At 40.5% G+C, this 25081-nt stretch overlaps 2 protein-coding genes across 3 annotated transcripts; both read right to left on the bottom strand.

Annotated features, from left to right (window-relative positions):
- Window positions 1–10: 10 nt before the first annotated feature.
- Window positions 11–3557, bottom strand: LOC6574279 (aryl hydrocarbon receptor nuclear translocator homolog). Its single transcript, XM_002000298.4, has 2 exons — window positions 3451–3557; window positions 11–3196 (listed from the first exon to the last, which is right to left on the bottom strand). Exon 2 carries the CDS (start codon window positions 3011–3013, stop codon window positions 1052–1054), a length of 1962 nt encoding a protein of 653 aa, XP_002000334.1. The 5' UTR covers window positions 3014–3196; window positions 3451–3557; the 3' UTR covers window positions 11–1051.
- A 1049-nt stretch (window positions 3558–4606) lies between these two features.
- On the bottom strand, window positions 4607–25047 carry LOC6574278 (protein neuralized). Of its 2 annotated transcripts, none has more exons than XM_044008344.1 (3): window positions 24774–25047; window positions 6075–7840; window positions 4607–5795 (listed from the first exon to the last, which is right to left on the bottom strand). In XM_044008344.1, exons 1-3 carry the CDS (start codon window positions 24796–24798, stop codon window positions 5544–5546), a joined length of 2043 nt encoding a protein of 680 aa, XP_043864279.1. In that variant the 5' UTR covers window positions 24799–25047; the 3' UTR covers window positions 4607–5543. The 2 variants fall into 2 exon arrangements, with proteins under 2 accessions (XP_043864279.1, XP_002000333.3); XM_002000297.4 differs by lacking the exon at window positions 24774–25047 and adding an exon at window positions 17549–18077.
- Between the last annotated feature and the right edge of the window lie 34 nt (window positions 25048–25081).

The following is a 25081-nucleotide window of genomic DNA, read 5'->3' as shown; positions in this document are numbered from 1 at the left end:
TGTTGTTCTCTTAATTTGTTTGCCATACGCTTTATTCGCTAATTTGTGTGTTTAAAACCATGAAATGGAAATAGTATGTATGTATGTAATTCGTCAATTTGTAGCTGCCATGTTATTTGATCCGCGACTGTTCAAAGTTAAGCTTGCACTTTTTGCAATTTTGTCAGAACAAAATTGAAATTAAGCAATTATTCTTTTTAGTATGTGCACTTGAACTGCTTTTCCGCATGAAAAATACATAGCAAAAACTGAGCGACAACAAAAAATTGGTGTCAATGTTGCAGCGCAATATGCGAATGTGTTAGTATGTGTGTGTGTGTGTGGATGAGAGACGAAGAGCGCGGCCAATTGTTTGTGTATGTGTGTGTTTGTATGCCAGTGCTTACAATTAGAATTGTGTTGTTTATTAGTCTAGAAATTACACTTGTAAGTATTTAATTATGTATATATATGTATATTTATAAAAATTGTGTTCATTTGTTTGTTAATGAACTTTGCAATTTGCATAATGAGTGTCGTTGATTTACAGCTATTTCAAATACTTTTACACTGCTTGGCAGAGGCAGAGGCAGGGGTCTTGTCTCTGAATATGTATGTGTGTCTGTGTATGTGCTGATTGGCGGCTTTTCATGTGGAAGCAAGCAATGATATCGATATCGAGAGCGTGTACGGTACGTGACTACCGTTATGTACCTAAGTGCCTATTTACGAGATTACAATTTAATTTGTTTCGCTTTATATCTTCTGACTTGAAGCGTTTGTACATAGGCTATATGTATTTGTATGCTGGCTAAAATATTTCAACAATTTTGTAGAAAATGTTTCTCTTATAGATTGCACTTGAAAAATAATTAAGAACTGAGCTTTGTGTCGACAACTAGAGATTAGCGCGTGTCACGAGCAAATGCGATTGGCTTTGAAAATTAGTACTTGCAAAATATTAATACTAAAAATTATGGAGTAAGACACGCGCTCATCCCTACCAGAAGGAGTTCCGAATGGTGTAGGTGTACTAGAGAGAGGGAGAGATATGCAGGGAATTGCATTACATTCACTCGAATTGCGTGCTAAACATGTTAATATTTAGATCCTCAAATGTTGTTGTTGCGCTGTGATCGAGCATCTGCAGCATGTCTGAGAACTCCTGACCCTGTGGCTGCTGTGCACCCCCTGCAACGGCGGCGCCTGGGTGCGCATGCGCATGTGCATGTGGATGATGAGCATGCGGATGCGGATGCGGATGGGGATGCGGATGCGCCGGATGTGAGGCCGCTGCATTCTGCCAATCCCAAGGTGTTGCCGTTGGCGCCGTTTGATAAGCCGATGCCTGTTGCTGCTGTTGTTGACGTTGTTGTTGCTGCTGCTGCTGCTGTTGTTGTTGCTGCTGCTGCTGTCCATTGCCGGCACTGAGCTGCGTGTAGGTGGGGCCACTCGGGGAGCGGGCCGGACTGCTCTGCTGATAGGCTGGATACCCCTCGGTGGCAGTGGGCTGCGGCTGCTGCTGTGCGGTCATGGGACGTGCGCCCCAGGCATTAGGCGTGGGCGAAGTGCCCGACTTGGGCAGCTTGGCCAAAGGTGAGGGACCGCCGCCACCTCCACCTGTTGCCGCACCATACGGTGAGTGCGTGGCATCGTAGCTATAGGCCACCGGCGTATTCTGCGCCGAGGCGGGTCGCGGCGGTGGCGCCTGCATATGCATCTGATAGATGCCGGCGTCGCCGCCAGTTGGCGTAATCTCACGTCGCGGCGGCTGCAGCGTGTAATCCACACCCGGCGCCTGTACATAGACATGTTGCTGCTGCTCCACCTGTGGTTGCTGCTGCTGCTGCTCGGGAGTGGCGCCATGCAGGGTCTTCCCGGAGCTATTCGTGCACACAATGTACTCCACCTCATCTGTGTAGGGATTGAGGAATGCATAGGCCTGGGTGCGTAGCCAAACGAACTCGGAGCTCTTGGCCCGAGCACGATACAGCAGCGAGAACATTTGCCCCTTCTGCTTGAGCACTTGATCGAAGCTCTCCTTCATGTGGCTCTGGTCTTCCGGATGAAAGAAGTCGTAACAGATCTTGCCCAACAGCTCGGTGGGCGTATAACCAAGGATGTGCAGCACACGCTGATCAACAAACGTAAATTTACCATCTAGGGCGTGGCGTGTGATGAACTCGCTCTGGTTGTTGCTGCCGGTCATATCATTGGCCGCCGTTGAGGTTACTTGCAGCCGGCCAATGGCCACCAGGCAGCAGTGGGAGGCCATGTCGTCCACGTCACGTTCCATATGAACATTGGGAAACATATCCGTGGGTGGCCAGTTCTTGATATAGCCTGTGCAGTGGACCACCGCATAATTGGATCCATCCCGGGAAGGGCCTAGCGAGTTGCGCTGCTTTAAGCGGTTCAAATGTCCAGAGACCATAGCGTCGGGATTGACGTTGCCAACGCGCATGCGACAGATGAAGCCACGACGGGCTCCCATGCTCAGGCGCATGCTGGACTGATGGCCCTCCTTCTTGACAGTGCCCGACTTCAGATCGAGAATGCGACCCGCATTCTGGGATTCCTGTGTCGACAGCTGCTCGCGTATCTTGTCCCTATCGTCTGGATGAATGTGCTCGTACAGGCTGGTGCCGTACCAATCGCTTTGTGTGTAGTTGAGTACCGGAGTCACCGAGTCGGAGACATAAATCACACGACCCGAATCGCAGGAGACGACAAAAAGGAATCCATCGGCTGCCTCCAGGATTAAATGCTTCAGTTCCTGGTCTGTGAGGAAGGAGGGCTTGTAGGTGCCATCGCTGCTGGTGTTGCCTGTTCCGCGCAGCGCCTTCATGTGAGCCACGGCCATGCGCAGGATGGTTAGCTTGTCGGGCTTGCGTGCTAACGCGCTGCAGGTGGGCACCATGTCCGAGAGTTCCGTTATGTACGCGGTCATTTTGTTGCGACGGCGTCGTTCGATTTCACAGTGATTCTCGCGGCTTGCGAAGCGCTCCTTGTCCTGTATGTTGGCATCGTCCATGATCCGAATACTTAATTAGCACACTCTTTCACTCGATGTATACGTTTTATGTATGTCTGCCTGTGTATGTGTTTGTTTGTGTGTTGGTCGGTGTATTTATGAGCACTTCTCTTAGTTTTGCTTTGCCCTGTTGTTCGCTTTCTTTATGTGGGTCGCTTTGCCGCGACGGCCCAGCGCACGGTTCTGAAAAATGATTCGTGAGTTGAGGGAGGGTTTAGTATTTTGTCTACGTTTGCCACTGTATATGTGAGTGTATGTGTGTGTGTGTACGTGTGTGTATACAAGTGTACATGGACAGTTTTTGGAAACACACAACGAATCTAGTCTATATACAAACAATTTTTACATTGTTCACCAAACACTATGCAAATTAGTTCATGTTTATCACTTTCTGGCGCTACTAATGAAAGTTTTCACCAAATTTCATTGCGTATTACCAAATTTTCTTCCACGAATTGCACACGCACGATAAAATCTAAAACTGTTTACTGTGTACTGTGTGACCTCAGCAGACATAAATACCAAAATTTCGATTAGCCTATCGCGGCTGCCAAACTTTGTGGGGCTGCCATACTACTTAATACAATATATCGATACTTCTTAATGTACATAAAGTATCGCAAGAAATCGATGCTTTTATTACGCAACGTAAATTCAAATATAAATAAACTCCAGCAACATAATAATTATTATCAAAGACACCCAGTACTAACTAGTCTTTGTTATTAAATAAAACTTCTCATAAATTTAAATGTTCTTGTTAAGTATTTAATGGTATTACAGCATTGCATTGTCTTACATATTTCATATATAGTTTCATAAATACTTTGTTAATTCATAACTAGGCATTGTTCCATTTCATTCAATTTCGAAATAGTACAAGTTTTTTTTTTTTTTAATTAAAATTATTTATTAATAGTGGCAATAACATATGTCTCATTTTTCCATTTGAAATTCTTCTTTCTTATAACAAAAATAGTTCAATAGCTTCTGCTACATTTAGCAAAATTCTTTGTTTCATTTTGAATTCCAGTTTTTTTTTCATTTCTTTCAATTCATGTTTTTAATACAATCTTAGGTAAAGTTTAGTTTATATTTGTTCTGCTTGGTTGTCAGTGTTTTGTGAATGTGTTAATTAATTATTGGCAATTCTCTAACTGCATGTATTCATTATCCTTTGTAATGTTATATGGTAATTTATATCCATTTCTCATAAATATTTATTTTTTTCAAGCAAAGTCTTTTGTTCTATTGGTTTCTGTTTTATTTTTGTTTAAAACTGTGCACTACTTAATGTTAGTTCTCATAAAAGTCATCTCCTTAAAATTGCAAAGCGTGCGTTGTTTTTGTGTCTTATAAACTTTTTTTTTTTTTCAAGTGAAGTCATCTTTTCTATAAAACTTCAGCATAATTCGTTGACTAGAAATTAACTTAAGTACTTATAGATTAAACTTAATTAAAATATTTTTTTTTGTCTATTTTGGTGCAAAATCAACATTTTTGTTAATATTTTGTGGTTAATATAAATTTTGTTTTTCATTTGGTGTTTTTTTAGGTGTGATTTTTTCAAGCATTTTTTATATAATATGTATATTTTTATTATGTTAGTTTTAGTTGACGGCAGAGTTTTGGTTCTTCTATATATACTATGTGCTCATTAAGGTTCCCATTGTGCATTTTATTCAGTTGCTGCAAACATAAACCAACTTTTTCATCTATATTTAAATTTTAACAATTTCATAATATAATCCAAAACATTTAGCACCAAACTGATTTAAATAAAAAATTTTATATATATTAAGTTGATTTCGGTTTTCCCTTTTTTGCACAAAAATTTTGTAATTTCGTTAGAAAATCATACGAAAATTTGCAACAACTTTTTCAATTCGTCAATGCCAATGAAATTAAGAGCTATATAAAAATACTTTGGTTTTTTAAATTTATGTAACATTCTAATACATCGCAATTGAATTCTTTAAAAAAATTAAATAGTTATATATGTATATTTAAATTAGGTTGAAACAAATCTTTAGCACTTAGCATTAAAATCACAAAAAATTAAATATATATATGTATATATTCACTAATCATATTTATAGAGCTAATATTAAGCATAAAGTCATAGTATTCTTCTTTTTGCAGTTTCTTAAAGTTTTTCATATAAATATTTGCAAAAATATTGATATCAGCTATCAGTTAATTGTTTCAGGTTGTTGTAGTTTTGTAATATCAAAACTAGTTGCTAATACTAAGCAGTTTTTGTTTTGTTTTTTAATTTAAAAAACTTTTGTGTTGAATTTTTGAAGATTTTTGTAGTATATAAAATATTAAATTGATTTCTGTGTGTGTGTGTGTGTGTTTTTTTTTATGCTTATTTCGAATGCGAGTTCTAAGTTAGGAAATTGCTGCGTCTTTTGAAGAGAAATGCATTGCTTTGTTATTTTTCGTTTGATTACTGAGTGTGTTTTCTTGATGGATGCTTCAAGTGTATTTGTTTAATTTGTCTTTATTTATATTCTCTTTTTTTTTCCTACGTGGTGTAGGTGCGGATGACATCGCGAATGACCGCTCGACAGAGCGGACATTGTCCACCTCCAACGCCACGCCACTGCTCGATGGCGCAATCGTAGCACATGCACATGTGCCCGCACATATAGAGTACCGAATCGATGGGATTCTCATAGCAAATCGTGCACTCGGCACTGGAGTCGGTGCTCTGCTGATCGCTGAGACTGTCCTTCCATTTGCTGCCATTCAATGTGTTTGTGCTTTGGGCAACGGGCTGCAAGACGAGAAAGAAAATTAAATTAGTATTTTATATAATTAAAAATGATGATTCAAATATATTTAACTAAGCGCAGTTCATTAGCGATTCAAATTAGCTCACTGGGAATACGATGAAGCCAACATACATAGCTTTTTGTGTGTTGCCAGATAGCAACAATTACAAGTGTGACCAGATATTAATAGGATGAATATGTACAATTATATATGCGACTTTTTTGATTGATAGATGGATAAACGGAACAGCAACGTTTAGAAAAGTAAACTTTCAACTCACCTCAATATATTGCTGGCTGGTGGTACTGATCAAGGTACCGCTGGAGCAGGCGCCGGCCAGAATGCCGCTGCTGCTAACAGTGGCCACTGTCGGGCCGACCTGTCGAGCTGTTAGCTGGCTATTGAGATCGTGCGAGCTGTTGGCTGGGGGCAGATTGACGACGAGCACGGTGCCGCCGCCGTTTGGCTGGATTTGCAGGATGTCCCCATTGGAGGGCATGCTGATCATGCGGCTGCCGTTGCCATTGCCGTTGGTGGCCAAGGTGCTAGTCGACTGGGTAACATTCAATTGCATTTTGGATGCGCCCATCAGCTGGGTGGCATTCAGGCTGTTCAGCGACTCCGTCATGGGCAGCATGCGTGAGCTGGAGGCAGTTGTGGAGGAAGCGACGACGGCGGCAGCAGCACAAGCACCAGCTGTGCCCAACTGCGGCTGCGAGGGATAGGCCACCATATTGGGCAGCTGCTGGCGGAACATGCGCAGCGATTGCGTCGAGCCGTATACATCGAGGAAGGCCCACAGCTGGAGGGACTGGTCCACGTGCATGACAACAACAGCTGGGCCATTGTTCTTGCTGATGCTGACCTCGCCATTGGGCGCCACAAAGAAGGCAATCTCATCGCCACGCTGCGGCGCCGCAGCAATGTCCTTGCTGACCACCCAATATTCGGGACGATCGAGCAGAAAATCGGAATCGTTGGGCAAATCGTTTGGCTGCAGCAGCGCCGGATTGCAGGAGGTAAGGCCCAGCGCCAGGGCGCCCACATACATCTGTTCGGTCTTGAGCACCTGGACAATCAGCTTCTCGCCAATGCGAATGGGTCGCGCCGTGAACACATAGCCTTGACAGAAGTCCGACTCGGTGCGCGAGGCAATGAAGCGGTCGTGCGACAGCCGCACATTCCGACCCTTGGTTATGTGGAAGGGCACGGGTATCAGGCGTCCATTGGCGTTATAGCGTAACGGTGGCAAGCCATTCGCCAGATCGTGCTCCACAATGCCGGCGGCTGTGCCGGCCAAATGCAGCGACTGCAGCGATGGCATCACATGTCGTTCCAGTTCGTGTTCCGCCACGATGCCGGAACCGCCGCCTGGCAGCGAGCGACGCGATTGCTGCAGTGGATGGTGAGCGGAGAGTTGCTGCTGTGGCAGCTGTTGTTGTTGCTGCTGTTGCTGCTGCTGTTGTTGCAGTTGCTGATGTGCCAGCTGCTGCGGCAACTGCTGCTGCTGCTGCTGGGTTTGGTACATATAAATGCGAGCATCCAGAAACTCAATGCCCGTGCAATTGCCATAGATGTCGATCACAGTCCAGAGCAAGCCGCGTGTATCGATGCCCGACAGAATGACGCCCTTCTCCTCATTGTTGATGCCGTAGATGACATCGCCGGCATTATTCACATAGTAGTACAGAATGTTGTCCTTCTCGCAGTATTGCTCGTGCAGCGCCTTGGCCCAGAAGCCAGGACGATTTGTGAGATCGGGACACGCGTACTTGGGCAAAGCGCCCTCCAGCGAGGCCGGATCGTTGCTCGTGAAACCGAACCGAATGCCTCCGTTCCAATTGTTCGAAATCTCCGCAAACTTCACACAAATGCGCTCATTGATGCGCACCGGACGTGCCGAGAAGGTGATGGCACGGCAGAAGCTCTCAAAGCGACGCGCCAGCGTGCCATCTCTCGAGATGCGTATATTGTCGCCGTGCACCGTATGGAATTGCAAGGGCGGCAGATTATTTGGACCCGGGCAGGAGGAGGGCGAGCGGCGAACTGCAAATAAAACGGAGACACATGGGGATAAGTAAATAAGCGAAGAATAATAGAAATTAAACAGGAGCCTAAAAGCTCGTTAAAGCTGAAGTAAGAGACTTCAGTTTAATGGTAGCTTAAAAGCTCAATTGTATTTGATTAAAATAATACGAAAAGCTTTAAGCTTGAACATAACATCAACTTTTAGTCTAAAATTAAGTTTCAGTGTAAGACATTAATAAATAATAAAAAATAAACTAACTATAAATCCGTATTTAATCTAATCTGTTTATTTCTAAAGTTTATAACTAATGCAAGTCAATGTTTTTTTTTTTTTCCTTATATTGAGACTCCATCTAAAATTCCATCAACAAACCAGGAAATATTTTTGATAACTCTGCCAAGAGCTGTATCCAAAACACTTGAGCATTTCGTCACATATGATTTTCGTACCTTTCTCTGGAACTCTCTGCACTTGAACTCTTCCAAGAAATTCGTGCAACAACAGCTGCTATAAATTCTCTCAGCTCGTATCGAACGTTGATCGAAAAGTAATTTCATAAAATTGTCAATCCAAAAACAGAAAAAACGTGGTATAAAGAGTTCAATAATCTGCGCCTACATCAAAGTCACGTGCTGTGCGATCTAACTCTTAGGGGTACGTCTGCATGTCGAAGGGGTTAATGCCTCTTGTCTGAGGGGCTACTGTTAAAGAGTTTTGTAATATGAGAACTAGCACATGGGCTTAGGAATCCATACGCTTCGTTGAATGTCTCAGCCGCGGGAGAAGACAGAGGGAGAGATAAAGAAAGAAAGAAAGAGAGAGGAAGTGTGCGTGCAGTCAAATAAAAATGCTTGAAGTCTACCTGCGCGAGCAACTGGATATATTTTTCTGTGACTGCATGTAACTGGAGAGCTCAGCTGCTATTTGCTATAAAAATCTATCTAGCAATTGTAACTGTTGTTCAAGTTAGGTAAGAGAAGGTTGCCAGATCGCATTTATGTGCCAGCTCAAATAACTTTTTGATTTATAATAACAATTTTGATGGGAGTAACTTGAGACTAAATCATATTCAATTATATTTCTGTTAAATCCAGTTGCTACATTTAGTGCTTCTTTAAAAAAAAAAAAACAAAAAACAAAAAAAACTTTGACATGAGGATTAAATTTAACTGATTGATTACACTGGAATAGCAGGATGAAGCTTCATCTGAGCAACTTGAAGCCAAGTCTTTTATCATCATGCTAAACTGAAAATCCGTAGGTTAAATAGCCAACAACTTTTAGCCTTTGAAGCTGCATGTTAAATGACATGTTAACTTTTAGTCAATTGTTCATCAACGAAATTGATTAAACACCTTTTCTTCATCGCATAGCCTTCCGACTGATTGTCACAATTAATGCACATGTAGCGCCCTTGAGAGCAACAGCAGCTGCAAGACAAATTACCAAAAGAAAAATAAAAACTGTGCCTCAGTTAGTTTCGATAATAATGAGGATTCAGGTATTTCTGGGCGACAGGTTCGAGGCTTTGGGGCATATGGAATGTGGCGGCATGCCAGGCAACAGTTGCCTCTGATCACAAGATGAGAGGAGAGACGACCGCCGCAGCAGCAGCAGCCGCAGTAAATGCGACAGCAGGACAATGATGCGGACAGACGGCAGACTGATTACCATGTTGATACGCGGCGCGTGGCAGCGTCTCAACAATGGCTCAAAGACGGAGTGAGTGAGCGAGAGAGAGAGTTGCAGTTGGTGGAGTGACAGAGAGGCGCGCACAACAGGCGGTCGCACAGCGTCTTGAAGGATCCATTTGGGCATTATTTGATCAGGCGGCATGTGGCAGCTGCTCGTGCCTCGGCGAGGCAGCTGCACCGAGACAGGTAAAACAACCCTCGTTGAGTGCAGCTAAGGGTAGCAAAGCGATCAACAAGGGTTGCTAGAGAAAACAAAAATACACAGAAAGAAAAAAGAAACGGCAGATGTTCAAATTACGAAAAGCGACCAACAACAAAATTTGGAAACTAAGCTAGAGACAGAGGCAAAGTATCTCTGTCGAGGGTTGAAATACGATGCGTTCGTTGCCCCGATTTCGAAATAGGGGTGAGACTTAAAGTGCGAGAGAGATAGTGAGAGAGGGGAGAAAGTGGTAGCTGCATAAAGGCAGAAAAATCTGTGACTGCAGAGACCCAAAGAGCAGAAACTTGTATGCTAAGTGCGCTTCCGGCGCAGCCAGGAAGTCGGGCTCAAAGGAAGCAACAGCCGCAGCAGCAGCAGCTCAACTTCCGCTTAGCTGAGAGCAGCTCAAGGGAAGAAGCAGAAGAAGAAGAACAAGCTGAAGTGGCGGCAACAGACCAGTTCAAAATAATGCCAAAGATCTGGCAGCTAGGCCAACAACTACATGAGCATAGAATGCATTGCATCCATATTTATGAACGAGGAAGTCGGAAATCACGTTTTGCGCTGCTTTTGCTACTGCTGCTTCTTCTTCGACGTGGCTACGTGTATTGGGGCTTATTAGCTGCAGGATGTCGCCTGGCGGCGGCGGCGGCAACGGTGACGCCTACTTTTTGCCCAGACACAGACAGACAGACAGAGAAAGAGGGAGAGAGAGAGAGAGCGAGAGAGAGAGAGAGTGAGACATGCAGACAAAGCCCAGACCTCAATAGTCCAGACATCGCCGACATGAATGAAATACTCGTAATATCATGTTTTCTTGTTATCTTTTTTCTCTGTATTCTGTTGGAGCCAACGCTTAAATCAAACGGTTAACGGGCTACGCGACGATCATTTCAATTAGCTGGCAACTTTGGTCAATTAATTAGCTGGCCGCTCAATTGGTAAACGGAGTTGGGTTCATGACGGTTGGGCTAATTGTATTAGCAATGCCGGATGGAAAATGATCAACTGCTGATCACTAATTATCATGGGGCTGAAGGACTGAAGAGGGTTTGCATCGTATAACCACAATTGAAGCTATTGAGCATTGAGTGGATCGACTCTAGATAGAGCATAATTATACACATTTATAGATAATACTATTATCTACACCCACATATATTCCTATCAGTTGATCATCGCAAAGTCAGATAAGTTTATTAGTTTAGTTCCAATATTAATAGAGCTGGCAACAAATAATGTATTTAAGCAAGCAGCAAATTAGATAAGAATTAATCAAAATAATTGATCGTGTATGTAAAATATTTACTTCTGTAAAATCAGTTAAAGCTATCTAAGTTTCGATTTTATTGACGTGATCACAGATGATCATATATGTATGTATTTATAGCTGTATCGAACAGTCGGCAGTCAGCGTTAAAGATCCACACAAATCCAAAAGTATCATCATATATGTATTTTGTAATCTGATCGCTGCAATTTGAATTTCTTTTGGCTTCAATTAGTTTTTTGCTCTCATGATCAGCTCGCCACAAATTGGGCAATCTGATGCGCACAGGGACTGCTGTACAAGTTCAGCTGAGCAGAGTTCAGAGAGCTTTTTGGCGTTTTGCCGACATCTTTCCGTTGGCGAAAAACCGAACCGTGCCAAGCCGAAAACGAAGCGAACGATCTGCCAAACGATCGCAGGCAAATTTTCGTACACTTTTTTTTTGGCTAAAGGAAAAACCTGATTTACCGTTGAGTGCAGACGCGTCTCAAACATTTCCCACGCTGGCCGTGAGCAAAAAGTAAAAAAATTCCCACGACTCCAAATTTGTATATATAGGAGATATCTATATATATATATATAAAGTGGATGTTTGACTATTTTCGGCAAAAAAAAAACCTGTAACAAGCTACAATAATTGCAACTGCAGCATCGATGAGTAAACTCTGAAAGGGGCAGCCACAGCTGCGGGTGGAAAATCAAAGACAAAAACAAAAAATATATATATGTATATATATATATATATATATATATATATATATATGAGAAAATCATGCAGGTGTCATAAAAATAGCTGAGGTAGCACTCAAATTGCTCAGATGGCCCATTGTGGGCCAACTTCATGCAACAGATCAACGATGAAGATCACAAGACTGCCAGTAAATTGATCGTTTGGAATCATTTGTGTGTGGGGCTGAGTGATCATTAGATTGGAATTTGAAGTGCCTTGAAGACTTTTTAAGTGCACTACAAGCCATAACGTGCTCATAATAACAAGATGATTTATAATAAGCTAATACCTACATATATATTTACGTGAGCTTTCGTGATGTAAAATAAGAGCTTTACGCTAGCTACGGAAGGACTTGAGCTTCGAGAATATGAATTATTAGAGGCACAACATGAACATTTATACAGCTTAAAATAAATGCTCTGTGTAAACAACTGTTTGACTTTTTTTACATGTTAAATTGCTTTGAGAGCGAGTCGAGTAAAACATTCTCTACTGATAAATCAATTTACGCCTTAGAGTAAATAACTTTTGTAAGCTTGCATTCTTTATCATGAATGCGTGCATTTTTACAGTTACATATATTTTATTATATGCTAATTTGCTGCCCCTCATAAATGGCGCAATTAATTAACATAAATCAACGCTGATTTGTTGCACACACAAGAATTTCGCATAGAGTCCAATGTGGAAGTTGTTTTTTATTTTTTTTATGGGTGTGAGAATTGCCTGACAAGTGGCAACACTGGCCGCACAGGTCTGCCCACAAATTGAGTTATGCGCTGCCCACGCAATGTGCATTTTCTTCTAACTAATTTTCCCGGTAATAGGTGTGCGTTAGGTTGGCTGTATGTGTGTGCTTGTGAGTGTGGGTTCGGGGCGTCTAAAATGAGAGTTAATATGTGGGCTTTTAGTCGGACAAGCCTACAAGTCAAAGCTTAAGCGAAAGCCACACGCCATTGAAGAGTTCACCCACTCAAAAGCTGAGTTCATCTGGCAGCTCTGTCAATTGACCACTAACACTAACGCAGTGCCAGCGTGGGCCGCACCAATTGATATACTTTGAAATCGATCTACACAAACGCTGCCGCCACCGCCGCCGCTGCCGCCCGCACGCCTTTACTTTAATTGTCAAGCATTTCCGGCAATAATTAAAGAGGCCTTCACGTTAATTGTTGCCACACGTTCCACATTGCCAACGCACGTGGGCAACAATGACAATGTAAGCCGACACGTGACCTATAACCTATGACAAAACAACAACAGCAAAACCGGTGCATAGGCCGGCAGCGCCAAATACAAATTGGTGCTTTCTAACAGTGAGTGAAAGAAAGAGCGAACAACTTGTTGCTGTTGTGTTGTTTTTTGATGCATGTTTTTTTTTTTTTTTTTTTTTTTTTTTTTGCATGCAAAACCGCTTCCGCTCTGCCGCAGCGGAAGCCACTAAAGCGTCAGACCAATTACAACATACTCGCACTCTCTGCCGTCCTCTTCCTTCCATCTTCCATCTCTCATTCTCTTTCCGTCTGTCTGCCTGGTCGCCTGCTCTAACACAATGCAACTTCAGAAGCCGTAAAAGCACAAATGAGCAAATTGACCATAGAGAACGCGCAAATAAAATATAATAAAGAACAAGAAATAATTGCGCAATAAACGGCCGACGATAGCCGAGGGCCGCGGCCGGCGAGAGGTCAAAACTATTGAGTGTTGTTACTGTTATTGCGCTATTGCTGTTGCTGCTGCAGTCGTACAATGCACTTTTTTGCATGCGATTAAGCGAAATCTGATGACGCTGCCATGGGATGCATGACAAAGTCATGTGCGTGAGTATGTGTGTGTGAAAGAGTAAAAGCGCGATAGCTTAAACTGTGGCATTGCTAAAATGTGCGCAACAGTTAGATTTCCCTTAAGCGAAATTTCCCTTGCCAACGCGGCAGAGGGAATAAACAGTGCATTGGTGAAAAGTTCCTACTTGCTTGGCTTCAGCTAAAAATATTGATCACACCTCAAGGGTTCAATGACTGTCATAACATTGCCTCAATCTATCACACACACTGTCGCATTTTACATACATATGTATATAATTAGCTGCCGCGAGGGTGTCCAAGTCAAATTTTACATGGTTTATTTTTACAAGTCGCGCTGTTTATGAATCTTGTCTGTTATGTGTTTATGGAAACTTGTGTGCATGTTGTAGGTGGCGGCGGTAGGGGATAGAAGGGCTTTTTGGTTGTTTTCTATATGCGCAGCGAAGCATGCGACCCCTGGCAAGAAGCAGCGCAACGCTCAAAATAGCAACTGGAGCTCCGTTTCAGTTGAAGAAATGTACATACATGCATATGTATATAAAGTATGAAAATAACATAAACTATGTATACTCGAAAAAGATAAGATGGCGGACTTGGCTCTCTTCCGTTTCATTTTGTTGTTGTTTATCGAAGCGTTGCAATTGTTGCTACGTTTGATGAGAAAGGGCTAGCGAACAGTTACATGCACACTCACACATACATATTGCATTTCCTCACACACATGTGAGAAGCCGGCGCACTTGACTGCACAGCAGCGTCGCAACCTCGGCTTGTCTACAATTCTCTTAGACCACTTCAGTTTCTGCCGCTGCTGCTGCCTCTTAGTAATTAAATCACTCAAGCGCAACAAGAGCGAACGAGATAGATGGGCATAAGCACGCGTATAATAGACCGAGACAACTGAAGAGCTTACACATCATTATGAAATAATAACAATGCATTTGAGTAGATAACAATGCAAGTGGATTTTTATTGTTCATCACGTATTTATTACTTGGAAAAGCTTAACAACTGAACGAGCGCCTGCGATCGTTCTCTTTTAAGCGCCGATTACGCCTCTTCGCCTAAGCCCTTGCGAATTTGCATTGATATTGTTCTCTAATTGGCATATTCTTTCCAGGTGTTCCATCATTCCAAAATTAGTTCAGCTAATAGGCGCAACATGTTAATTCTCTCAGTCTATTCATAATTATGCATAAAGCTAAAGCTGCGAACAGCTGCAAAAATAGCCGAAAAATCTAGTTGAGCGAAATTGAATGAATAGCCTAGACACAAAAAATGTATAAAAAATGAAAACATGACAGCGAAACAAGAATACGAGCCCAAAATAAAAACCCAATCGATGAACGGCTGAATGTGGATATTTTTTTGGACAACCCGTAGGTAGGTAACTATCTATCTACCTCTTGATTTATCAGCCCTGTTGCTCGACCGGGGCGTAGATAATTGCTCTGCGTTGCCTTTTGCGTGTGTTCATGCCCGAGAGAAGAAGGAATGGAAGGCAGCTGTCCCGCATCTTGGCCGTCTTACCTGTTGCTACCTGGCCAGCTGTGTTGCGACACCCAAGACGGTTTTATCTATGTATCTATGGGGTGTACAACTATTATCTATGTGTCTGGTAAATTGTTAACAATATTTCTTTGTAGATATACTAGGCTGTTGCAAGTGCCCAGCCGTCAAGCTGGTTCATTAACTGATAAACAATGGAGAGAAAACATTACAACTATATAGGTCACTATGATAAATAGAAAGACATGCTTTTTAGAATATACTTGAATATCTTTCCTTTTATAAAATTGAAGGGTTTCATTTGCTATGAGAGCTTACGCTGGACACATAAATAGTCGAAGGTTACGCAGGCTCTCTTTAAACGACGCCTACGCTCTCACGAGAAAGCATTTAAACATGCTAGCGTGTGTGACTGTGTGCGTTTAGTAACTGTTGTAGTAGCTGAAAGTTCTACGTTTAACTCTCTTATCTGCTCAAACGGCTATCGGCTTGACCGCAAATAGCAAAAATATCTTGTGTGCATGTGTGTGTGTGTGCTGCACTGTCCGCAAGCTTTGAAGGATGACGCATGTGGGGCTCACTCTCACATGAGCTCATAGGCAAAGCAAACCAACCGAAATGAACGAAGCAATTGAAAGTTGTGCGATTTTTATTTAACATACACACACACATATACATATGCAGATGTATGTGTTTCTACGTGCGTGCTTGGGGGAGTTTGAGAAGCACTGATGAGCAAATATTTGTCGGCGCGTAACAAATGAAGCCCACAGAATGCATTTGAAATTTGAGTGAAGTTGGCAGCGCCAAGCAGCAGCAATGGCAACAACAAAAGTAAACCGTGAGAAGCTCGAGTAAAAGCAGATAAACCAAAGCCAAAGCCAAAAGCGAAGACTTTGTCTATGGCATGCCAACAGGCAAACAGCAGAAGACACAACAACAACAACAATAAGCGCTAACAAAGTGTAATAGAGAAAAAAACAAAGACAGCAACTACAATAATAATAACAACAACAAGCAGCTGATTCCAGGCAGCAGCAAACCAAACCGAAAAAAAAAACAAAGTAATTTCATTGATTACCGATACGCAGCGCAAATGCCGCACGTTCAAAACGAAATGGAATAAAATTGGATGTGGATGGGAAGAGTAAGAGGCAAGACTGAAAACGCAGCTACAACTCGCCTCAAGCCGCCGGCCCCTCGCCTTAACCTAGCTTTAAAGCTTGTCTTCTGCCTGCTCGTTTTGTTGTTGTTGTTGTTGCTGTTGCTTTGCTTTAGCTCTTTTACTTTGCCCAAGTTGCCGTCGGCTGAAACGGCGCTTCGCGTACAAATCCAGCCACAACAAAACAACAACAACATCAACGACAACACTCTGCAACTGCTGAATGGGGCATTTGGCCAGACTTGTTGGGTTAGTCGAGGGGCCCAAGGGGGTGTGGCGGCCAGTCGTAATGTATGCGTCATTGGCTTGGGGCTTGGTTTGGTATTTTTTGTTCCCGTCTCATGCTTCTTCTGCTGCTTCGCCTGCCGCCATAGAACAAAAGCTGAGAGAGTGCGCGAGCCAAGAGAGGCTTTTCCAGCTGCAGCAACAGCAATCAAAACAAAATGTCAAAAATTGAGCGCCGCAATCGCGCTGTGATACGTAAACATAATCGCGCCGTGTACTATGGTCTGGTATGGTATGTGTGTTACATATTAAACAAAATATTTATATATAAATATATGTATATACATTTATTTAAAGCGTTTGCTTATGGACTTTGCAATTTCTTGCTAGCTTTATTATTTTTTGTTGATGAGAGATCAACAGGCACTTCCGGCAAAGAGTGTTGAAAGGAAGTTGGGAGGCTTTACAAAAATTGAAAGCTGATTTGAGGCACTCAAGAGAAATTTAAGAGATTGTTGAGTCACTAAATAAATTCTAATATAATTCCTGATTTTGTATTTACCACAACTTAAGTAAATAATAAAATTTTAAATGTTTAACTGAAAGTCCCTTGTATGAATTCGTGTGAATTCACATTCTTGGAACTAAGAGAAGCAAAGTTCTGTAGAAGCTTATTGCAGGCATATAGCTTGGGATCATCGGTTCTTAAAGGGAAACAAAACCGCATTAGATTTTGCCCTATGTAAGAAAAAAAAACAGAGTTTCCGAGTCTAATTTTAAACACACGCGACTTAGCTATTGCTTAAACAATCTCAAGAGGTTTTTGCTGTGAGTTTTATGACTGATCTTTTTATTTAGAGAGAAAAAACGCTAATGTATTCAGAAACTCGCTGCTGTTTGTTGTTGTTTTCCTGCTTTAAAATGTATTTATTTATCTTTGCCGCATTCATTAACGGCACACACACACAAACAGCCGCACACATTTTAATATTATGTGGGAAATTTTTCAAGATATGCAAAAATGAATTCAAGTAGCTTTTGCCATGAATTATTTATATAGTTCAAAACTGATTTTTCGCACGCTGCAATTTAAATTAAAAAATGTTTCTTTTTTTCTGTACTAACCGAGTCCGAAGCGTTTCTTGATTTTCTTCAGCAAATGCATTTTCTTTTTGCTGGACATTTTGTCCTTGGGGCTCATCAGAAGTTCGCTGTTCTCCATTGCCAAAACGTGTGCAGCGGCCGCCGCGGCATTTAGTTGATGATGATGATTGTGCTGATGATGATGGAGTTGTTGTTGCTGCTGCTGCATATAGTTGACTGGTATATCCGACAGACCCATTTTGAACGGCTTTTATTTTTTGAAAATTCAAACGAAAACAAACTAACGGACAAAATGCGCTAAAAGCTAAAAAGCTAAAAGCAAGAACCAAAAACCTTGCGTGCTTTCAAACTTTTTTTTTTGTTTTATTTGGCATAGAGTTTATTAAACATTTAAAACATTTTGGTAATTTGTTGTTGATTTATGTATTGTTTGCAACGGTACAAACAAACGCGAACAAACAACAAACGCGAACGAAACGAAGACGAGACGGAACGAAACGAAGCGAACGAGCGTGTGCGCCAGCTTCAACGTTTATTTTCAAACTGAAACTTCTTTGCAGCGCCAGCCAACGGGCAAAGTTAAAAGGCTGCGCAGTCAGCGACGGCGGCGGCGTCTACGACGGCGTCAGCACCAGCGTCAGCTGACTAGCGATGCACGCGTGAGCGCAAGAGCAACAAACCAGTTATGCACGAAGCACACTCGTGTCGTTTGCGCTCGTACTGAATCCTTAAAGACTTCTTTCTCATAACAACTCGTATTGAATACTTAAAGATTTTAATATATATTGTAAATTTTAGTCTTAGGTATATAGTTTAGTGAAAAAGAGTAAAAATTGTGCTTAAGCAAATTCATATTATTATAATTTGCTGGGTGTTGCTGTTGCTCGTGTCTCTGTTGCTTAGCTTAACTGCTCTCGCGCTCATCTCTAACTGAGAGGATGAGCAGCGTGAGAGAGCGCGGCGTAGGCAACAACACCGACGCAGCTCTACTTGCAGCTGTTTCTTATTTACTATGGTTTCGCTTTTGTGCCTGCTTTCGCGTGTATTGAACCTCCCTTATAATTTGCTCAATATTGTTGTTGTTCCTGTTTGATCGTTGGTGCACCTTGATAGCCAAATGCTGTTGTTGTTGTTGCTGTTGCTGCTGCTGCTGGCGGCTGTTCTAGGCCAGGTTTGTTAGCTGCCTGCATTTTGACCAAGCTGCTGCTCTTTGGCGCTGAGAAGACGCCGCAAACTGTTTCGCGGCACTTTTTTGGCCAAAGTTCAGTAAAGTTCAAGACAATTTTTTTTTTGCTTAGTACCATGGGGCGATAAAAGGCCTGTTTGCTGCCCGCAGTTGAGTGTTAATACGCCAAATTTTACTGGAATAGTGTGTAAAACTTTTTGCTTCTCTTTGTTAATTCATTTTTTGTTTTTAATTATTATGTATTTCTGACTATGGGGCATGAACCTGATAAAGTTCATTAGGGGAAAGTTGCTTTTGCTTAAAATAGTTTACAGTTTTCTAAACCAAAAACTGAAAAATAATTTCCTTTAATTTTAAGAAAATCGAGAACAATATTTTGTAAAGAACAATTTTAAGGTTTATGAAATTCTTATATTTAAGGTATATTCAAGCTGTTATAACGATTAAAAAAATCCGTGCAACTTGATTCGAGAAAAAATTGAATAATTTATCATATTTTTTACTGTATAATTTTCTTATCTCATTATTATCGAAAACTGAAATTTATCCAATTCTGATTTTATTCTCTCTTTTAAATATTGATAAAAATATTTCGCAATATGTACTAATGGGTGGGTGCTTTTTATTGCAGTCGCTAAGCTTTGTGAAGTCCCGTTGAGAGAATTGTAAAATTTATATTATCGTTGGCCTAATCTAATCGATTAGATAATCAGACTCTCATAAGACTCTGATGAATCAGGGGAATGCCTTTGGAATTTTCAAGTTCCATGTCAATAAATATATGTACATATAATCTGTAATTTAAAAATATATGATGGACATGAGATCATCAAAGTCGTAAAATGGAATGCAACATTTTCGTTTGGCATTTACATTAAATGCTGGCTTAGAACAATTCTCTACAGATATTGATTAGAATTGGGAACGCACGGTACGGGGTTTAGAATAACTATAGACCTACGGAAAACCGTATGACATCGGATAAACAATAGAACCTTGAACCCAATGGCCACAAAAACGGAATGATGACAATTGTCAAGGCAAAAGACAAATGCCAAATTGAAGAAGCAGACACAAGGCGCAAGACGAAGGAGAAGAAGGAGAGGAGGGTAAGGAACCTTAAACCAGTCAGCAGATGTTTCCAAATGTTCGTGGGAGAGATCGACTGAACGGGCTCTATGGAGAGAAAGGGAAAGAGAAAGAGAGGGAGGGCGAAGAACTATATAGACAGGGAGTATATTTTTGCAAATGGGCACACACATACACACATGTACAATAAAATAAAAAGATTCTAAATTTAAGAATAAACTACTTTGAATATTGCACAGAACAAAAAATACACAGAATTATCTCCCCCAGGCAGGCAGGCACAGAGAAACATATGGGGGCAGCTGCCTTTGGGGGCAACTCCGTACACTTGGCAAAAATAAATCTTAGCATTTTTAGTTAAAATTTGCCGTGAAGTTTCTCAAAAAGTGTGTTAACGAAGAGGTTTACGTACTGGATTATTAACTTATATTAAAGATGTCAATTCTTAAATAATGTTAATATGAATATACAATACTTTGAAATCAGGCTGACTTAAACTTATTGTGGAGAATTTACTAGGAAAGGGGAACAAATTAAAATCATTTGATGGAAATTTCATTTCGAAATTAACCCCTACTCTATTTGGCTAAGTGTATGGGCGAAAATAAAAATATACTTCGCATATATGGTTAATATTATAAATATGTAAGGCATGGTGGAGCCTTATCAGGGACAGACAACTGGCGCACGTCCGCCACGTGTTTGTCAAGCCTCAACAAAGACCCATGCGGAAACCCAATGCTGCGCCATGCTTATGATCGTCATGTGAGTGCCGAAGCGTATGCGGGATAAAGGAGTTGAAAGAGGTAAAATTTACACCTGGTTTTTATTTTTGGTCAGCGAGCAAACAAACAAACAAACTGAAAACCCCTTCCAATGCAAAATGCAGCCACAGATGCGAACGATCTGCACGATATATATATTCGTGCATATATAGTGTTTGCTGGGGGTAGGTTTTTCGATTTCTGCACAACTTCTTGCTTGTGGTTCCTGTTTCGACAGCATGTCCTTTTTCTGCTGCTCCTGCCACTGTTGTTATTGTTATTGTTGTTGTTGTTTTTGTTTTACTTTTGGCCAGGCCCAGCGACAGCAGCTGTATTTCCTTGCATTTCAGATGGAACGCGCGCCTGCTGCCAGCCAGGATGCTGAATATGCATTTCCCACTTTAATATCAAAATTTAAATGCTTTTGCTGTCTGTCAGACGGCCTGTTCGTCCTTCTGTCTGTCTGCTGATCCTTTCCGATCTGGCGAATTGCATCTGCTGTCAACGTATGTAAAAGCATTCACCAGACATCGCTGTGGCCGGCAAAGCAATTATTATCCCTCATCAAGAGCATAGCATCGGCATCGCAGACAACAGTTGTCAACATATTTCATATGAGTAGAAAAAAATAAACCAAATAAGCTAAGCAAAAAAGAAACCACAGGATCAGGCGTCTGCTAATGCGAATGTCCTTAAAGGGGAGTCTGCCACATGAGCTTAAAATTGCTCTTCCGAGGCAGCAGCAGCTGTTTAGTCTGCCTCTAAATAGACTTAGACTTCACTTTATCTCATCTAATCTGTTTGGAGATCTCATTCCTTGAAAACGACTTTAAGCAAGGAAAACTGCAAGTGGTAGGAAAGCTGTAAATGGTATTTTATTTTCTCTTTAACATAGAAATATAAATGTCAAGTATATTGAGTTGATGCTATAAGCAAGTGGAAAAAAGATTCACAATTCTCTGATTCATTTATCACATCTATACAGCATACAATTTCTTCAAAGATTTACAATTCTAACAAAATTTCGTATACTAATATTGTTATTGTAATATGGTGTGATTTCCTCGAAATTTGGTTTAGTTTGCTCAGGATCACATATAATGGAATAGAGTAACAAGATCTTAAAAGAAGTACCAACCTAAAGATCTTAGCCATGAAATATTTGCTTCAACACAATCAGATTAGATTTATTTTTACTTTAGAACAATTAGCTGAAAAAATAATTATTTTTGTCTTTTAAATACTAACGATACATTTTTATAGTGTTTTTTTTATACCCTGAACCCATTTTCAATGGGAAATCAGGGTATAATGGTTTTTTTTTTATACAAATAATTTATTTTGCCTCATATCTACAGAAAAGTATATTACAGCAATAAAACAATATAATGTTTATCTAAATGATGTTAAAAAAATTTTAGCATGAGCCGGTAAATGGAAATATATACTATAACCTTCACAGACAAATAATTGGAACGTAAAATAGATATACAAGTTCTTTATTAAATTGTTTCCAATCTAAATTAAATCTAAATTAGCCCTAGCAATAGATTGTCAGAAAAGTAGTTCCGTTTCAATAGAATATTATATTAAATGAGGGTTTCAAGTAGTTAGATAAGTTAGCCATAGATATGATATAGTAGAGTATATAAACTTAAATGATAAACTGGGCATGAGAAGCGTTTTAATGAATGTTATCTAATGCTAATCGGTTTATTATATAATTAAATAAACCCTGTTTAAAGACAAGGTGGAAACGTGCGGAGAAGTCAAAATTTCATTTAAGCAACTTAAATATTTGATATTATTTCTGCTTATCAACGAAACACCTGGATAAGCGCAGCTGTAAATGGTAAGGAAACCCTCATTGGTTTATCTTCGAACTCTGATCAATCGAATCGAACGGAACTCTGAAGACGAAAAGTGTAACAAATATCCCGAAGAAAATTGTTGCCCAATGCGTGTTTAATTAGAAAACGACATATGCAAAGGATCTCGAGGATCACATATGACAGAGAGAGGGAGCAACCGAGAAGGAGAGCATAGCAACTGTTGTGTGTTGTATATAAATATAGAAAACTAATCCAGTCTTGCGCAAAGGAACGAAAGAAAGAAAATTACGCAAACACTTGAGAGCGACAGCAGCAGCAGGCATTACACTGCGAGAAAAAAGTGTGTGTATGTATGTACATACTACACAAAACTGTATATACAAAATTCGTGTTCCTTAACTTTTCATTAAAAAAAAATATATAATAAAGAAAAGGTAAATTACAAAAAAATTATTATAGAAATTACACCAAACTTGAGAAGTGTTTTGAGTAATTTGAATTTTTTTTAGACATGGATATACCAATTAAATTACCTTTAAAAACTACAAATTTATTCCATGTAAGCTACAAGTTTTCTTGCTGTGTACACACATGCTTATATACTATGCATAGGAAACAGACTATATATAAAATTGATCCTTTTTGGGTGCTGCATACCTGCGACTGCAGCAGTTGTGCCGCTTGGCGGGACAGGACAGGAGTTATATATGTATATGCTAGGTGAGGGTGAAACCGATCAAAATCTAGCGTTTTGTATTTTTGTTTTTTTTTTTTTGTTTGCACGCCGTCACTTCCTTTTGCAGGCGAGACGCAGGCGCATCCGCATACGCTAATCAAATATCAGAAATGAAACATCCCGAAAATACCCGCCAAAATACACAGCGCGAAAAATCAACATATGTGAAGAGAGCGGGAATAAATGGGAAATGTTAGCCTTGTGGCCCGTTAGGAAATGTGGAAAACTCGCGTATTCGGCAAGTCATATTTGCAGATTGATGCCCAGCGAGTCCTTGCTAGCCTTGTTTATGGGAACTTTCAACATTCCTGTATGGAAAAACTCGCGTATTTGCCAAGTCATATATAGAGTTGATACCATGTGAGATCTGGCTTCGATCCTAGCCCATTATGCTGGCTCTTTGTTTTGGCCAGGGTCAATATGCTGTGCCGTTTTTTCTACCTGTCTGTAGTCTATGTTTCTTTTGCTTTTTCACTTATTGGGTTTTCCATTGTCCTTCGTAGTCCTTTGCTTTTCTTCATTTTCCTACAATCTGCTTTGTAAGAAATCATTGCCATAAACTCAATAATTTATTGTCTACCGGCTGCAAAGAAATCAAAAATATCTACTGCTATGGGGGTAGAGAATCCCAAGTTGTAATCAGGTAACAACGCAGGTAACTGGACTTGGCACCTGTATCTTGAAATCCTTGCATTACGTCAATGTTCGCGCCCATCTATTGATTACAAAAAATCTGTTTGCATAGCCGTGTGAGAGTTTTCAACACTACTTCAGATTTTTGACTTTTTGTACCTCTAAGCTGCTTAAGGATTTGATGTCCTTATTGCATTGAGACAGGTTTTACCTTTTGGTAAATGCAATAAAGGATACTTCCACGCATTGTGCAGGTGTTTTGTTAGGTAAAAGGTGTTTCTGTAGCTACAGGCATACTTAAGTATCTCATTTAATTCAGTTCAAAGATAATCGCTGCAATTATTGGGCATTCCCTTTCAAGAGGCTCCATTCTATAAAATATGGCTGAAATATTAACCCCATACTGAATAGTTTTAATACATTCATAAATCTTTAGTTAAGTCATGTATTGTCAATTAGGTATAGGGGATTTCATATAGATAGAGAAACTCACTCAAATTTAACTAAAATTTAATATACATATATATTCCTTTCGTCTTTTAGATCTTTTGAGATCGAAGGATTTTCAAAGCTATATATATTGTTGATTTCTTTATAAACTCATTCATTCATTTCATTCATTTTAATTTTGAAACAATTGCGCGCGTATCTGAAATTAGCGCTGCCACATTTTTATATGGTTTAAAATAATAGCTTTTGAAAACTATCGGCAGCGCCATATAGTGTCATCGCTAAGGTAAACAGCTGTTACAGTGCGCGTGTATGGGGCTGAAAGAAGGTCACAAACCCCATTGGAATGCGGCAGGCAGTCCTTAACTCCAATTGCCAAATGTGCAATCAAATAATCAAATGACTACATGTACAATGTACATGTAGTAGTATATATTTAAAGGCTTTTGTTGTTTGCCCACATGCACCTTACTTACTTATAAATAGGCAAACAACATGCCCCACACGGTTGCCAAGTATGGACTATGCAAATAAATTAGAAATTCATTGCACTTACCTATTTTACCCGCCGACTGTCCCATTCTTAATGTATTTAATGCACTTTACACATTAGTAACTAATGATTAGATTATTTTGGTATAAATTTCCCCACAGCATTCATGAACATTTGCGATTTAACAAGCACACAATTTGGCGTCTGCACATATACAAATTGACCGTGTAATGAGGCGTTCTGTTGTACATCTTGTGTTTAAATTATTATACAATTGGATATTTTGTGTTTTTTATCTTTGGGGCCACATTTTTCTTGTATTTTGTTTGGCTGCCGGCAGATCAATTCGATATAACCATATGGCTAATTCA

This window comes from Drosophila mojavensis, unplaced genomic scaffold (genome assembly GCF_018153725.1).
Source record: "Drosophila mojavensis isolate 15081-1352.22 unplaced genomic scaffold, ASM1815372v1 contig_277, whole genome shotgun sequence".
Lineage (NCBI taxonomy): Eukaryota > Metazoa > Arthropoda > Insecta > Diptera > Drosophilidae > Drosophila > Drosophila mojavensis.
The sequence above is the reverse complement of the archived record's forward strand: the minus strand, read 5'-3'. Positions and strand labels throughout refer to the sequence as shown.

Excerpts from the sequence above, each read along its gene's own strand:
- LOC6574279 (XM_002000298.4), bottom strand. The coding sequence starts at position 3,013 with ATGGACGATGCCAACATACAGGACAAGGAGCGCTTCGCAAGCCGCGAG.
- LOC6574278 (XM_002000297.4), bottom strand. The coding sequence starts at position 17,765 with ATGGGTCTGTCGGATATACCAGTCAACTATATGCAGCAGCAGCAACAA. Across the intron at positions 7,841-17,548 it reads CAAGAAACGCTTCGGACTCG|TTCGCCGCTCGCCCTCCTCC; the intron begins GTTAGTACAGAA and ends TTTTATTTGCAG. Across the intron at positions 5,796-6,074 it reads CCAGCCAGCAATATATTGAG|CCCGTTGCCCAAAGCACAAA; the intron begins GTGAGTTGAAAG and ends CTCGTCTTGCAG.